The sequence below is a fragment of the Belonocnema kinseyi genome, chromosome 1 (assembly GCF_010883055.1).
Source record: "Belonocnema kinseyi isolate 2016_QV_RU_SX_M_011 chromosome 1, B_treatae_v1, whole genome shotgun sequence".
Taxonomy (NCBI): Eukaryota; Metazoa; Arthropoda; class Insecta; order Hymenoptera; family Cynipidae; genus Belonocnema; species Belonocnema kinseyi.
Window position 1 is genome coordinate 117,189,609 of NC_046657.1, and position 17,011 is coordinate 117,206,619.

General features: G+C 24.9%; 1 protein-coding gene and 1 further gene across 1 annotated transcript in view; both read right to left on the bottom strand.

Annotated features, from left to right (window-relative positions):
- Positions 1 to 5,117: 5,117 nt before the first annotated feature.
- LOC117169328 (la protein homolog) overlaps positions 5,118 to 17,011 on the bottom strand; it is a 22,676-nt gene continuing 10,782 nt past the window's right edge. The window contains exons 5-7 of the mRNA XM_033355662.1: positions 14,233 to 14,472; positions 10,122 to 10,281; positions 5,118 to 5,674 (exon numbers count right to left, since the gene is read on the bottom strand). Coding sequence (XP_033211553.1) covers positions 5,601 to 5,674; positions 10,122 to 10,281; positions 14,233 to 14,472 — 474 coding nt within the window. The 3' untranslated portion in view covers positions 5,118 to 5,600. The remainder of the gene's footprint in view (positions 5,675 to 10,121; positions 10,282 to 14,232; positions 14,473 to 17,011) is intronic.
- On the bottom strand, positions 5,747 to 5,830 carry LOC117181886.

The following is a 17,011-nucleotide window of genomic DNA, read 5'->3' on the forward strand; positions in this document are numbered from 1 at the left end:
TTAAATTCTTTCAAACTACATTTTAAAATTATTTTAATTACAAATGCACGCTTAAACATTCAATTTTGAATAAAAAATTTGTAAGTGAAATATTTTCTAATTACGCATTGTAAACTGAATGATATCAGACTGGAAAAAGATAACAATTCAACTAATTATTTAAAAAACATTTGAAATCAAACTTGGACAGATTTTTTTTTGATTTGACAAATTTCCGGTCAAAAATAAATTTTATTGTCATTTCTCGGGTTTCCAGTCGCATAATGTAAACGAACTTAAAATAAATTAGCTTGAAGATGTCCGGCTTAAGACACTCAGAGAATGTTACAAAAATGATCAATAAGTTGCCATTGATTACCTAAAAAATCAGTAATTTATAATAACTTTCCCGACCTCAGAATAGTTCCGATTCAGTCGCATAGGAATCTTTCGACTGTACTCGTATGGAATACGGATACAGAGTTCGGAATAAACTGGATTCACAGGGAAAAACATTTCCCTATCCGAAACTTTCACCAAGGCACCGATTATGTAGCTTAACAAGAAATACTACTTTTCAACATTTTGTTCTCACTTCTCATTAAAAATTAGCAGTGAAGTTATCACTTTCATCCTGCTTTTTCGCATTTCTAAATAAAAATTAATTGAGAAAAAGAGGGATGAAAAGTGATAACTTTTCACTTAATTTTGAGTAAGAAGTGGAAAAAAAATGGTGAAAATGGAGTTTTTATTCCAACGCTATACAATCGGAACACAGGTTTGAAAAAAAATTAGAATTTGAAAAAAATTTAACATACACTGAACCCTCGCTTTCAGTCCAGTGCCGGGGCTTGACTCAAAATAGCCTTGGCCACAATACGGGACAACGTATACAGTCAGGGCTGCCTAAGTCGTTTACAATCGAAATGCATCATATTGCGCAATATACACGACTTAGTACTCGCGCCCTGCGTTCCTTCCGAGGCGAGTCACAATCGCCTCTTGCCCTGCGTGCTGAGAAACTTCATGGGCCAGCATGTCTAGGAAGACCAAGTACGGGGGATTTTTTGCCAACTTAGTGCGAAATCATTCGAATTATTTGCGCATGAAAAGCTTTAATCTTTTGAAAGAAATAAAACGGAATAAAATTGTTAGAACTAATATTTCCTGTGATCTGCGCGTATGATCTATGTATATTTATGCAATATGTAATTCAAAAATATTTTCGCAAATCTACAACATTCTAAGCATGAACAATAAACCCTACGTGTTCTAGGCATACGCATTCGATCTGTATGTTTTCTAAGCATGCGCAAGAATTGCCGACTCCGCCAAAAGCCTCAGTTTTATAAGAAACTGATTTTATAAAAAAAAACTTTCTGAAGCTACAAAATTTATTTCATTTCTCTTGTCAAAAAATTCATACTTGCTCCTTCCTCATTTAGCTATATCAAATTAAAATTGATTCTAATAATAGTGTAAAACGTATAAATATGTACATAGTAGTTAGATATTTTTCATTGCACTACCATTATCTTGGAAATTTGTTTGATAGAAGAAATTGACCATTTAAATTCATTTTCATGATATTCATGCAATCTTTTCTAAGAACTCTATTCATGAACATAATCACGACAAATCGCCTGACATGTATATCGAAAGCAATCAGTGAAGAATTCAGAGTTGACTTCATTTGTATATTTCATCGTAAAGTAATAAAAATCGTTTATAAAAAAATTGAAATCCCGCCCTCTTCCTTTTTACTCTGCCTACTTTTTCTTGAATCAAATCCTGGAAGAAAATTCCCTGACAATTCCAGATTTTTTCCGGGTATAATTTTTCACAGTAGAAATCCATTCAAATATTATGCATTAAAAAATTATTTTTTTAGTTTTCAAAGATTCAATTAATATGTTTCATTTAGAAAGCGTTGACAACTTAAGTTAGAAGATATTCTTAAATATATAAAGCACCATCTATTAATAAAATAATTAAGTAATACTGAAAACATAACAATCCATTTCCTGAATTAGTCTCTGAAGTACCAAATGGTTAAACTTCTACTAAAAAAAAAAAAAACATTTTTCATTCAAAAATGAAATAGTTAAGTTTTGAGTTAAAATAATTAATTTTCCACCAGAAAAAGCAAATTTTCAAATAAACTGATGAATTTTTCATTAAAATTACACATCTTCAAATGAAATAGAAAAATTTTAATCGAATAAGATGTTTTAACAAAACAATTTAATTTCTAAAAAAATATTTAGTTTTCTTTTCAAAGAAAAAATATTAATCTGCAAACAAAAAGATTAATTTTCTGCGAAACAGACGATTTTTTAACAAAAGACATCAATTTTTAACTAAAAAAGACGAATTTCCAGCCAAATAGTTGAGTTTAAGTTTAAAAAAGATTCGTATGGACCATAAATGAAATAGTTCAATTTTCACTTAAATTAAAATTAATTTTCAGCAAAAAAAAGCATTTTTCAACTATAATGGTGAATCTTTAACTGAAATTGTTCAATTTTCAGCCAAAAAGATGAATTTTCAACTAAAATTACGGACTATTCAACTAGATTAGTTAAATTTTTAAACAAAAAATAAATTTACAAAAAAAAATTATGAATATTTTATTGGAATATTTGAATTTTCAGCGAAAAAGATGCATTCTGATACAAGATTAACTTTTCATCAAATAAAAAAATAAACATTTTAACAAAATACATGAATTTCCCGTAAAATGGTTGAATTTTGAACTAAAAAAGACAAATGTTCAATCCAATAGTTGAATTTGGAATTGAAAAAGATTCATTTGCAATCAAAAATGGAAGTTACATTTTCAGTACAAAAAAAAAACCAAACTGATAAAATTTTTAACAAAATCACGAATCATCAACTGGAATAATTGATTTTTAAAACAAGAAGATAAATTTTCTAGCAAAATGATGAACCCTTAAATGTAATAGTTCAATTTCCAAGTAAAAGGCGCATCTTCAGTCAAAAAGTTTAATTCTGAACTAAAAAAGATCCATTTTCAAACAAGAATAGAAGTTATCATTTTTTTTTTAAATTGTTACATTTCCCGACAAAGTGTTGAATTATCAAATAAAATAATTAATTTTCAACCAGAATAGTTGAATTTTAAACCAAAATAGAGAAAAATTAATATTTTCAGATTTCAGCATAAAAGTGAAGATTATTCTATTATTTCAAATGCGCGATTTTTCCATCTGTCTAAAATGTCATTATAAGAATAGGATATCTCAGGAATTAATTTATTTCTATTTCCATAACGACTGCGGCATAGGTTCCTATTCCCCAAAAGAGAACGTGTTTTCAATATATTTAATTCCTTGTAATTGTACCGACAGATAACCTCACAGAGATGTCTTCTATTCCTCATAAGTGTTCAATTTTATTTTAATCAATTCAAGTCCGCCTCTCCAGAGTTAAAATTATTATTATTTTAATAGATTTATTTGATGCTTTTTTTGAAGTATTTAAATAAATTATTAAAATATAAATATATATAAATTTGAATATTTTTCGAATTTATAAGTTATAACAAGGTTTAATAATAAAAAATTGGTTAAATAAATGCTTTCGTTAAATTTTACTAAGTCGATTCAGAGGAATAGGATTTACACTTTTTTTGTTCCCGTTGGGGGATTTCTAGACGGAGGAAAAATCGCGTATTCATAGGAATACAAATTCTTAATTTTTCTGAATACAACGCTTATTACCGGGAAAAAACTAGCTAGTTTTCAACCAAATAGATGAATTTTCAATTAAAATTATGAACCTTTAACGCAAGTTTGAGCGCGCCCAGGGCGCGCGACTGTCGGTCCGCGCTCGATCTTTGTGCATAGACTTTTTAAAACTAAAGGTGAAAGCATCGACAACAGTAATTTGATAATTGTGAATTCTCTTTTGTTAAAGCTCCATCGACCTTAACGAACACATTCTCATCAAGTATCTCGTGCTTCGCACTCGAGCTTATCCCTGAAATTTTATATCATTCCCATAAATGTATATTATTATATATAATTATGTATATATGTATTTTTTTTTTTGGAAAATGCATTTATATATTTGAGAATTTTTGAAATACTCTGAAATTGTTGCATGAAAAAATGTAATTTTTGGATTTTCCATTATTTTGTATGGTTTCAAAATTAGAATTTTTAGGTTTAAAAAAAATTCAAAAAGTTGTCATAATTATCTTGTAGGGCATTTAGAAATCAAACTTTTCTACTTTTGCCCTTTTCCCATATCATCCGTTATTTGGCTTAAAAGGTTCATTTTCGTGTTTTTTTCTTAATTTTTGTAAATACTGTAACTGATCATTTTTGGTTTTGTTGAAAAAGTCATCACGATAAATTGTTCAACTTTTTAAATACTATAAACATCCGTACAGAAAATTTTTGAATTTTGAAAAAAGTGATAGAATGATTTTTTCAAAAGTTATCGTGCTCGCAGACAGGCAGGGAAATTTGTAAGAACCTGTTTTTCGAATACAGGGGGTCTCCAAACGTGGACATTTGAGAAAAACTGGGTGGGTCAAAGTTTACACAAATCTAATACCTTCTCTGAAGAGAATGTAAAACAACAATGAAATCTAGAGGAAAAATGTACTAGTTGATATTTCAATTTAAAAAATTCTCAATTTATAATAAAAAACAGTTTAATTCGACGAAAAAAAGGCTTTTCAACATAAATTAAATTTTTAATTATGAAAGATTCTTCTGTCAATAGATAGAAAATATTGTCAACAAATTGGTAATTTTCAACCAAAAATAGAAGTTACATTTTTAGTATAAAAAATTAATTTTAAACAGAAAGAAAAATAGTTTTCAACAAAATAGTTAAATACAATAATATAAAGCTACTTTCACTAATCAAGAATTGTTATTGTATTTTATATTTCAATATAAAAAACTTACGCACGCTTGGCAAAAAATGTCCTGCCTAAACAAAAATCCCTGATATTTCCAGGTTTTTTCAGGTATATAGAAATTACCTTACAATTTCAGATTCTTCAGGTTATCTCCTTCATAATTTGATTGAGACACTTCGGTCTTCATGTTGATAAAAATATTAATGAGGGGTAGAGAATTTATTAAATATACTTGCTTTTATTAAACAGGTATAAATAGAACATGTATTTTCATTATTTCAAATGTATCATAGAACATATAGATATTTTTGTATAACTAGTCCTTTATAATTTCACTCAACTATCATCTCGCGACACTAGAAGCTATTAAATCAGTGATTAAACTCTGAAAATGAAATAAATTTTCCTGAGTAAAATAAGATTAGATCAGCCGTCTGTAAAAAATAATAACTACAGCTTCCGACACTTAAAACAAAGTATGTTTTCCTCTTTCTAATCAAATTCTGCAACATGATATTTCTCTCTAAAGTCAGCGTCACACACGTATTACAAAACTAAAAAGATCTTTTCGTCATAATTGGCATTTGTAAATTATTGATTCCTAGTAGGGCTGGAACTGAGTCAAGAGAAATAAAAAAAATATACAGTAACTAATATAACTAGTGATGCTAGATATCGGTACAAAATATAAACTTTTCGCGTTCAATTTGTTTCTTCACCTTCCTCAGGCTCTCCTCTTTCGGCCACCTTCGTATCCTCCATCTCCTCCTTTCCTCTTCTGTCCTCTTTGGAATCGACCTAAGAATAATAAAAATAAAAACATGAATCGCGGATTGCTGGGATTTCTTGAGGAATTCCTTTCAGAAGATAAAGAGTCAGTTTTGCTTTGAAAAGTTTCAACTCAGCGAAATCCTATAGATTCCTCAGTATTAGCATGGCAAATCATCATTCGTGATGTAACACAGGGTGGCGATTCGCCGAACGACTACAAATTTCTGGTCAAGTTTTTCAATTTTCCCGTTCAACGAAAAGTAACATATTCAAATTTGCCGAAAGCGGCATCATGTTTAACACAAGAGGAAGAAAAATTGCAAAATAAATGAATTTTCAAATAAAATTATGAACCTACAACTGGAACAGTTAAATTTCAAAACAAACAGATGAATTTTCAATCAAAAAGGATGAATTTTTAAACAATAAGATTAATTTTCAAACACAAAGATTAATTATCTACAAAGAAATAAAATTTTCAACAAAATAAATGAAGTTTTAACGGAATAATTGAATTTTTAATTAAAGAAGACAAAAATTGAACCAAAAATAGTTGAATTTTGAACTAAAAAAAAAAAGAATTTTCAACAGAAAACGAAGTTACATTTTTATTTAAAAAATTAATTTTCAACTTAACTGATGATATTTTAACTAACACAATTAATCTTCAACTGCAATAGTTGAAAACTGAAATAATTAAGTGTTAAATTTGAAAAATCAATGTTCAAACAAAAAAATACGAATTTTCAACTGAAAAATATCAATTTTACCAATCAAAAATTGAATAATTAAATTTATAGTCAAAAAAGGAATATTCTACGAAAGAGATAAATTTTTTACTAAAATAGATACATTTTCAGTTTAAAAAATTCTAATTTTCAACAAAAAAGAAACAAATTTTCACCAAAAGAGTTACATTTTCGGGGAAAAAATTCGTTTTCATCCAAAGAAAAAACAATTTTGCAATAAATTAGCTCAGTTTTCAAACAAAGAAATGAATTTTTAATTAACGTCATGAACCCTCAAACAAAAAAATTAATTTTTTGACAAAAGAGTTTAACTTTCAACCAAGTAATTTAATTTCCAACAAAATTACCAAAACAAAAACCGATCTTTTAAAAAAATACGTGAATTTTTAACAAAATAATTGAATTTTGAACTAAAAAAGATCAATTTTCAATCAATTTTCAATTTTCAACAATTTAACAGGTTAATTTACGTTTGGAGAATTAATTTTTTACCAAACTGATGAATTTTTAACTAAAATTATGAATCTTCAACTGGAATAGGTGAATTTTATACCTACTAAAAAGATGAATTTTTAATCACAAAGATTAATTTACTACAAAAAAATACGATTTTTCAACGAAAAGTTGAATTTTTAATTAAATAAGACAAATATTGAACCAAATATGTAGTTCAATTTTGAAGTGAAAAAAAGAAAAGATTTTGAACATAAAATGAAGGTTACATTTTTACTTTAAAAAATTAATTTTCAACCTAACTGATAAATTTTCAACTAAAACAATGAATCCTTAACTAAAATAGTTGAAATTTCAAAAAAAAAAATGTTCTAAAAATGATGAATTATCAAATAAACTAAAACAAATAAGTTTTAAGTTTAAAAAAATCAATTTCCAACCAAAAAAGACCTATTTTCATCTAAAAAATATAATTTTTCAAACAAAAATTAAATATTTAAATTTTTAGTCATAAAATGAACGTTCAATCAGGAAGATAAATTTTTAACTAAAATTATGGTATATTAAACCAGAGTAATAGTTACATATTTATTGAGTTTAAAAAAATGATAATTTTCCACCAAAAAAGAAACAAAATTTCACCAAAATAGTTCAGTTTTCGGCGAAAAAATTCGTTTTCATCACAAGAAAAAACAAGTTTGCAATCAAATAGCTCAGTTTTCAACCAGAGAAATGAATTTTTAATTAAATTCATGAACCTTCATACCAAAAACTTAATCTTTGACAAAGAGTTTAACTTTAACTGAGTAATTTAATTTCCAACATAAATTTTAAACACAAACGATAATTATTTATCTAGAATACGTGAATTATTAAACGGGAAGAATTTGTAAACCAGGAGATTAACTTTCAAAGAAAAATATAATTTTCTACCCAAAAAAAAAAAATATTTAAATAAAATACGTGAATTTTTCAACGAAATAGTTGAATTTTCAATTAAAAGACGAATTTTCAGCCCAGTTGTTGACATTTGAACTAAAAAAGATCAATTTTGAATCGAAAATTTAACATGTTAATTTCCGATTAGAGAAATTAATTTTTAACCAAACTGATGAATTTTCAACTAAAATGATAAATTTTTAATCACAAAGATTAATTTTCTACAAAAAACACGAATTCTCCAGATGTTCAAAAAAATTGTTTCATTTTGAAATGAAAAATATATATATTTTCAGCGAAATAGTTGAATTTTCATTCAAAAAAGATCAATTTTAAACTAAAAAATAAATAGTTACATTTTTGTTAAAAATATTGTTTTTAAGAAACTAGTTAAACTTAAAAAAAGATTAATTCTCAACGAGCAATGTAAAAAAAATTTCTATTGTAATTCAGAAAAACTTTAAAAACTACTTGAACTACTTCCCTTTTTTTTAAATTTGGAAGAGGAAATTTTTTTAATTGTAAAGAATTCTGACTTGAAACCGGGAATTTTTTTAACTCCTTTCTTCTAAATCCGAAATATAATTCTTTTGAAAAATTCCCGTTCCTTGTCAGAAATTCCCTGTTCCAAGTGAAACTATATTTCTTTATGGAAACTCCTTGTTCTACAATAAAAACGATAATTATCTTTTTAAATTTCATGTTCAAGCCAGGATAAGTTAAGAGCAATAGAAAATAGAACGGGATAAATCCATTTTTTGAACAGAGCAAACAAAAAACTGCAAAACGTTTTTCTTATTATTTAAAAAAATATATTTTTCTTTGGATGCACGAGAACAGGTACTAAGTAATGTCAACAAAAATAAGTACTCTAAAAAATAAGCAATAAACTAAAATTCAATCAGAGTAATGAGAATATTACCGAGAATATAATTATTTTTTTGAAAGTTTGTCTTTTTTATTTTATAGTTTACCTGCTTTAGCAGAAATTAAATCTTTTTTTGATAAAAATGCAACTGTTTGTTTAAAATTAAACAATTATACTGTTTTCTCGAACACCTTAACTATTTCGTAGAAAATTTACTTTTTGTTTAAAATTTATATGTTGGTGTTGAAAAATGAACTGAAATATTTTCTGGATGAAAGTTCCACTTATAAAAAAAATTTGTTTTTTATTACAAATTCATCTGTTTTAGTACAAGATTAGTCTTTTCTGGATAAAAATGCAACTATTTAGTAGAGAATTTAACTATTTTGTTAAAAAGTCATCCTTTTTTTATTAAAAATTCGTCTTTTTGGATTGAAGATACAATTTTTTTGGTTGAAAATTATTTCTTGTTAAAAAATTCAGTTTCATCGTGAAACCTCGACTAAAATCTTTTTCAAAAGAAAATTCAACTATTTTTTTTTAATTTATCTTTTTGCTTTAAAACTTCATCTGTTATAGAAGAAATTTCATTTTTTTTGTATGAAAATGCAACTTTTAGGTTAAAAATTTTTCTTCTTTGCTTGATAATTCAACTAATTTGTTTGAAACATTTGGTTGAATCGCTTTGTTAACAAATCACTTTTTTTTGTTAAAGATTTATATTTTAACTTGAAAAATTCAACTGTTTAGTGTAAAATACTTCTTTTTTGTTTGTTTAGAATTAATTTTTGAACAGAAAATGGCACTATTAAATTTTTTAAGATTTAATATTTTGTAGTTAAAAATTCGTGTTTATTTTTGTAAAAAAATTATTTTTTAGTTTAAAATTGCCTTTTTTGCGTATAAATGCATCAGTTTCGTGTAAAATTTGTCTTCTGGTTTAAAGGTTCAATAATTTAGATAAACTTTTATTTATTTTTTTAATGCAAAATCTTTAATTTTTGTAAATTCTTCTTTTTGGTTTTAAAATTCTTTTCTTTTGTTATATAAATTTAATTCTTTTTTTCTTAAAATATAAACTATGACACTTTTTTCGTTGATAATTTGTCTTTTTAGGTTTAATATTTAACTATTATGTTAAAAATTCAATTATTTTGTTGAAAACTCCAGTATTTTGTTAAAGAGTTATCTTTTAAAGTAGAAAAAACTTTCTTTTTTTTTAAATAAATTAATACATTTGAAAATTGTTGAAAATCATAAATTCTCTCAAATTCAGAGTAGAAATCCCTTTTCTAAATTGAACGAGTTTATTAAAATAATGAAAACATGAATTTTACTGCGATCAGAAGTAAAATCCCGATTTTTTAATTAAATTCCCGGGCATTTCCCAGTTTCCCGGTCAAGTCGCCACCTTGGGTAAAGGAATTTTAATAGTTCTAAATGATTTAGAACACTTAATGCTTACCTCCTTGCTTGCCTCCTTTCTTTCCTCCTTTGAACTTGTTGCCTGACTTGTTTCGCTCTTTTCGCAGGTCAGCGAGTTCTCTTTCCATCCTCGCCAAATATTCAGCTTCTTCATCACCTTCGAGAACTCGGACAGACACTTCTTTCTCTCCTAGCTTGATCTGAAAATTAAAATAAATAATATCTTGAATGAGAGAGAAATTAATTAAATTAAAATTGAAAACTCTAAAGTTAAACATAAAGATAAACTGCCAAATTTAGAATTTTTTACTTTCATAAATTGAGTTCAAAGATGCAGAAACTAGAAACATTCCAAATTAAATTTTTAAAAATTAAACACTTCTTAAATCACAAGTTAAATTATTTTCACTTTAAGTGATATAAACATTCTTCAAAAGCTTCAGAATTTGATTTCAAAATCTTGAGATATCTGGAAAATGTTTTAAATTTTTTAAAAAATTTTATAACTTCTAAAGATCTTTTAAAATCTATTGAATTTTTCCAATAATTTTTAGAAAATCCAGCAAATGAAACAAAAATTTCTTAAAATCTTCCGCATTATTTTTTGTCAACTTTATGAACTTTTAAAACCGTTTTAAATATTCTCTTAAAATAATTTTTCAAAATTAAAAACCATTCTCGATTTTCCAGGGAATCTGAAGATAATATTTTTATTCTTTCGAAGCCTTTTGTAATTCATAAAAAACTTCTACATTTTTTGTTTGAAATAAGCAAAAATCTACATTTTGCTTAAAACCAGACTGTGGCTATTTGTACTGAAACTTCGGTACGAATAGCCGAATATTGTCGGTACACACACTTCGCTTAAATTATTGGAATTTCAAGTTTTTAATAAATTTTTTATCTTTTCAGAACTTCTAAATAGCTTTTAAAATTATTCAAAGTTTTTCTACAAATAATCAGGGGTAGCCACAAGATTTAATTTTTTAATTTCTCTGACATTTAAATGAATTTCTCTAACAGGATAGTATTACAAAAGTGAATAATTATGAAGTTATTTTAAAATTGAAAACATTTTATAAAGTTTCAATCAGACGTTTACATTTTTTCAACGACTAAGGCTTTTGAATTGAAACATTTTAATTTTTAATATTAAAATCTGGAAAATCTTAAATTTTAAACGGATACTTTTTGAAAGGACAGCATTGCTACAGATGAGATCATTCCAGAAAGTCAGGGAATGTCAGGGTAAATATGACAGATTTAGGAATTTTTGAAAAACTAAAATTGAATATAATTCAATTATTGTAGTTAAAAATCATAACTATTTGGTTGAAAATTCATCTTTTTTTGTTGAACTACTATGCTTAAAAATTCATTTATTTAGTCGTCGATACATTATTTTAGTAGACAACCCTTTTTATTATATATCGAAAATTATTTGTTTTAACTTAAGATTTGACTCGTAAATGTTTGGTTCAAAATTTATCTTCTTATGTTAAAAATTCAAACATGTGGTTTAAAACTTCTGTATTTTAATGAAAATTGAAATTCGTGGTAGAAAATTTATTTTTAAAAAACTGAAAAACTGAAAATGTAACTTATATTTTTTGTCGAAAATCGATCTTTTTGCATAGAAATGTCATCTTCTTGGTTTAATTTATTTGGCTGAAAATTTAACTATTTTGTTGGAAACTGGTATATTTTTTGGTTGAAAATTTATTTTACGATTAGAAAATTGAACTATTTTATTTTTGGTAGAAAATTTATCTTTTTAATTGAAAATTCATGTATTTGGTTGAAAATTAAATTTTTTTTTAGTTGAAGATTTATCATTTTAGTTAAAGGTTCACTTTAATTTTTCTATTTTTTAGACAATTTACCTTTTTCGATAGAATAGTAATCTTCTTTGGTTGAAAAAATTTTTTTAGTAAAAACTCGTTTCTTTTTTAAATAGAAAATTCATCTTTTGGTTTGAGAATTAAACTATTTGGTCAAAAATTCATATTTTTGGTTAAAAATTCATCACTGTGATTAAGAATTAATTTCTTTGATTCTTTTGCTGAAAATTGGTTTATTTTTAGTTGAAGACTAATTTTTTTAGTTCCATTCTTGCTTAAAAAATTATATTTTTAGTTGAAAATTAATTCATTTTTCTAAAAACTCATTTTTTTCATTTACTTTTCTAACTGACGATTGAAATATTTTAATTTTGGTTTGTAAATTTATCTTTTTTAGTTGAAGATTTATATATTTTATTGAATCTTTATCCTTTTAGTTAGAAAATTCATCTTTTGGGTTTAAAATTGAATTATTTGATTGAGAATTCTTTTTTTTTTTTAATTGAAAATTTAATTCTTCTATTTATAGTTAAACATTTTCTTTGAACCTAAATAAATGCTCATTTATTTCCCAAATCATATAAAGGCCGAGAGTATTCACATCAGGATGGCCCGTTTTAATCAAAGAAAAAAAATTCCCGGTCATTTCTCGGTTCGCAAACATTTTTCAAGTTCAACGAAATGAAAAAAAAATCACATTTCGAAATTATATCATTTTAAGCAATTTTAAGCAGGTAACATTAAAAGTTGAAGAATTACATTTTTTTGTAAACTGCACACTTCTTAATGTAAAAACTACGATAAATTATTTTTATTGTAAATAGTTTTATAATCATTAGGAGGCCTCAAAATTTTATTTAAAATTCCTGAAACATTTAAGTGTGGTTTTAATTTTCTTTAAAGCTTAAATTATTTTTTAGATTTGTTCAGAACTTCTAAACCTCTTTTAAAATGATTCAAATTTTTCCTAAAATTTTTCCGACATTCTTTTTCTAACTCCTATCAAATAAACAAATTCCTTAAAGTCCACGTTCATGTTTGATAATTTTGTAAATATTTCCAAATAATTTTAGATATTCTCTTCAAATTAATTTTTAAAAATAAAAAATCTTTGTCGATAAAGGCAGACACTTCGTTTAAATTATTTTATATTTAAAATTAATGTTGTATTTTTTATAATTTCTAAATACCTCTTTAAATCACTCGAATTTTTTCTAAGAATAATAGGTGTTTAATTGTTATTTATACATGAAAATTCATCAATTTTACTTAAAATTACAATTTTTTAAAAATAGAACAATTTATTTTGAAGTTTTTAAAAAATTGAAAATAGCTTATAAAGTTTCAATTGAGCGCTTATATTTGTTTAACCAATAAGACTTGCCAATTAAAACCGTTTAATTTGTAACGTTCAAATCTGAAAATTTTAAAATTGTGAACTGATTCCGGATAATTTTGTAAAATGAATTATTATTCCATTTTTTAATTTTATTTTAAAAGTTTTTTAAGCTAAAAAATGTATTTCTGTTTAATTTTTATTAGCATCATAGTAAATTTCAGTTATAACGAAAATAATAAAAGAATAAATAAACGGGAAAAAGATTTTTTAATTAGTTTTTGAAGTCCAATCATTTATTTTTATTTTTATAAAAAAAATTTTATTTTTTTTTTATTTTAATTTACCTCAGTTATATTTCAACCCATTTCCAGTATTTAAAAAAAAACTTCGGTTTATACTTTACACTATATCCGAAATCGAAAAATTCTTTTTGTAAGTACAACTCAGTTTTAAATATCATTGATTTTGTTTTGTTTATATTAAAATGTAGAATTAAAAATAAAGAATCTGAAATAAAAAATTTTTAAAGTGCAAAAGAATCTGAGATAAAAATTTTTTAAAGTGAAAAATTTTCGAATTACCCATTCTAAACTGAATGATATCATAATTTAAAAAGATAACAATTTGACTAATTATTTTAAAAAAAGTTGAAATCAAAGTTTGACAGCTTGTTTTTCTACAAAATTTCTTTTGTAAACTTTAGGTAAGATTTAAAAATTGAAAATAAAACAAATTGAATATTTCAAACTTAAAAGAATTTCAAATCGAACTCATCAAAAATTGCATCATTTGATATTATATTCAGCTGGTGACATTTAAATCGAGTGGAAAGGTTTTTCGACTAAAAATGTTGAAAATTCCCGATAAACAAAATAAATTTGATGGTATGACAAACAGTTAAAATAGCATAAGTGATCAATATGTAAGAAAAAACTACTAGAATAAAAAAATGTGAACGTTAGACGACTAACCTTGCCTTCCTCCAACTTCTCGAAGACAGTTTTCGCCTCATTTTCTTTCGCCAGTCTAACATGGCCACTTTCATTTCCTCTCGTGTAATCCACGTAGGCAATCTGAGCGTCCAATTTGGTCAAAGCATCACGAATATCCTCTCTGGTTGCATTTTCTAATCCACTAAAGTACAACACGGAACCCTTTGGAAGACTAAATGCTTCTTTTTCCTCCTTCTCAGGCTCAGTTGCAGATTTGTCCTTTAGTAACGAAGTGCCGTTTATTGTTTATAACATTTTAAAATTGCATTCATATAAATGATACTTACAAAAATAGAGGAAATAAATTGTAACTAAACATTTCTAGAATTTTTAATGTGGTATACTATACAACATTTGAAAACTCGTTAAAGCTAAAAATTGATTGTTTATTACAAAAGTTTAGTGTTTTAGTTTAGTTTAGTTTATAGGGTTTATAAGTTTTAGTGTTCTCGCTCAAAGGGTAACAAATTCAGGATAAATTTATAAGACTTAAACAAAATTTAAATTAAATTCAAAAGAATTGAAATTAATTGGAAAATATTTTCAAGATAAAAAAAATTATATTGATTTCCGTAAAATTTGAATGAATTTAGAGGAATTTAATGTAAACGAGAAGTTTACAAAATTCATGAAAATTCAAGGTAAAGTTAAAAAGAGCAAATGAATTTAAAACAATTTTAAAATATGACAAAGCTTCATTAAATTCAGTAAATTTGTAAAGAGCTTAGAAAATTTCAAGGGAATTGAAACGAATTTGACTAAATGCCTGCAAGTCATTTTACACTTCAACTGATATTTTTATAAACTTAATTATGGGTATAAAATTATTAATTTAAAAAAAGTTTAATTAAATAATTAATTAAAATTTCTTAATTTGCAATTTAAGGTTTTATACAACTATTAAATTTAATAATAGTTAATAATAATAAGTTGATAGAAAATTTAAATTTCTATAATATATTTTTAAAATATAAACTTTTTCAAGTTCATTAACTTTTTAATTAAAATTTTATTTCATAAATTAAAAATTATTGGATTAATTAAATAAAAACGGTTAAAAATTCCAGAAAATCGGTTGAATTAAAATTGAGTAAGTTTAGAAGAATTCAAGTGAATTCAAAAAGTTCACGAGAAATGCTAAAAATTTAAAAGAATTCAGAGTCAATTAATAAAACCTCAGAGTGAATTCCAAAGAATAATTTCAAATGTCTTCAAATGAATTGGAAAATTTTGGTTAAAATCGTAAAAATTCCATTGATATTAGTAAATTTGTGTGAATTTAGTGAAGAATTTTATGAAATCCATAAAAAAATTAATTGAATTCAGTGAGTTTCAAATGACTTTATAAAAGTTAGAAAATTCAAAAAGTTTATAAAATGGATATAAAATTCATTAAATTGAGTAAATTTAGATGAACTCGGGATAAATTAATAAGAATTCAGGGCGAATTGCAAATGAATTGCAAAAAATATTGGAAAATCTCTTTAAATCTTTTGAAACCCTACGAAATCCCTCACTTTTTTAAAATAAATTCTTTGGAATCTACTAAAATGTTAAAATCCAAAAAAATGATTAAAACCTTTACAATCCTTTAAAACTATTAAAACCCTTGAAAATCCCTTGAAATTTTTTCCATCTGTCGGAAATTACTTAGAATCTTTTAAAATACACTAAAATATTGAAAAATACTTTGAAATCCCATTAAATTACTGAAATTAATTAAGAATCCTACGACGTAACTCACATCTCGTAAAAAAATTCTTTAAAATCCACTTAAATATTACAAAAACCCGTGACATTATATGAAATCTGATATTACCTGAAATGTTGAAAAACTCAATAAAATACCGTAAGAGCTTTAAAAACCCCTTTACAATAACTGACATCTTCGGGAAAAATTCTAGAAGTTTTTGAGCTCAACTATTTCATGCGCTTTGAAGTCCTTTTAAATAAATAATAACTTTTTAAATCCTTGTGATTCTTTAAAATTACCTAAAATATTGAAAATCCTTTGAAATGTCTTGAAACTTTTAAAATCTTTGAAAAATTCCCTCGAATTTTTAAAAATACCCTGCAATCTCAAAAATCCATTCAGATTATTGAAATGTATTAACATTATAAATTTATTTAAATATCCATTATGGAATTTTTGATCAATTAAAAACAAATTTTTTTAATTAAGGAGAATTCCAAATTATTTATAAAAAGAATTCAGGGTGAATTAAAAAAAAATCAAATCTTTTCAAATTTTCGAAATCTTACTATATCAAGTTGAATCCAAAAAATTCAAATGAATTGAGAATTTGTTAAAAATATAAAAATTCCAATAATTTTCGTAAACTTGGAATGAATTTAGAGGAAATTCGAGATAAACGAGAATAACTCGATGAAATTCATGAAAATTCAAAGTGAATTTTTTTTTTTTAAATCCAATAAATTGATAACAATTTCAAAGTATGAAACAAATCTAATAGAATTTGATTAAATGCATAAGAATGCAGGATGAGGTTAAAAGAATGTATGATCAATTAAATCAAACCTTCAGAAGATTCAAAATATTCATTGAATTGAATAGAATTGAGTAAATTTAAAAGAATTCAAGTATATTAAAAAAATTCCAAAGAATTTAAAATAATTAAGGGTGAATTTAAAAAAAAAACTTAAGGGCATGTGACACAGCTAAATACCTATATTACCGACCACAGTTTTTCAGTTCACTGAATGTTTTTTTGAACCTAAGAACTTTTTTTGTAAGTAA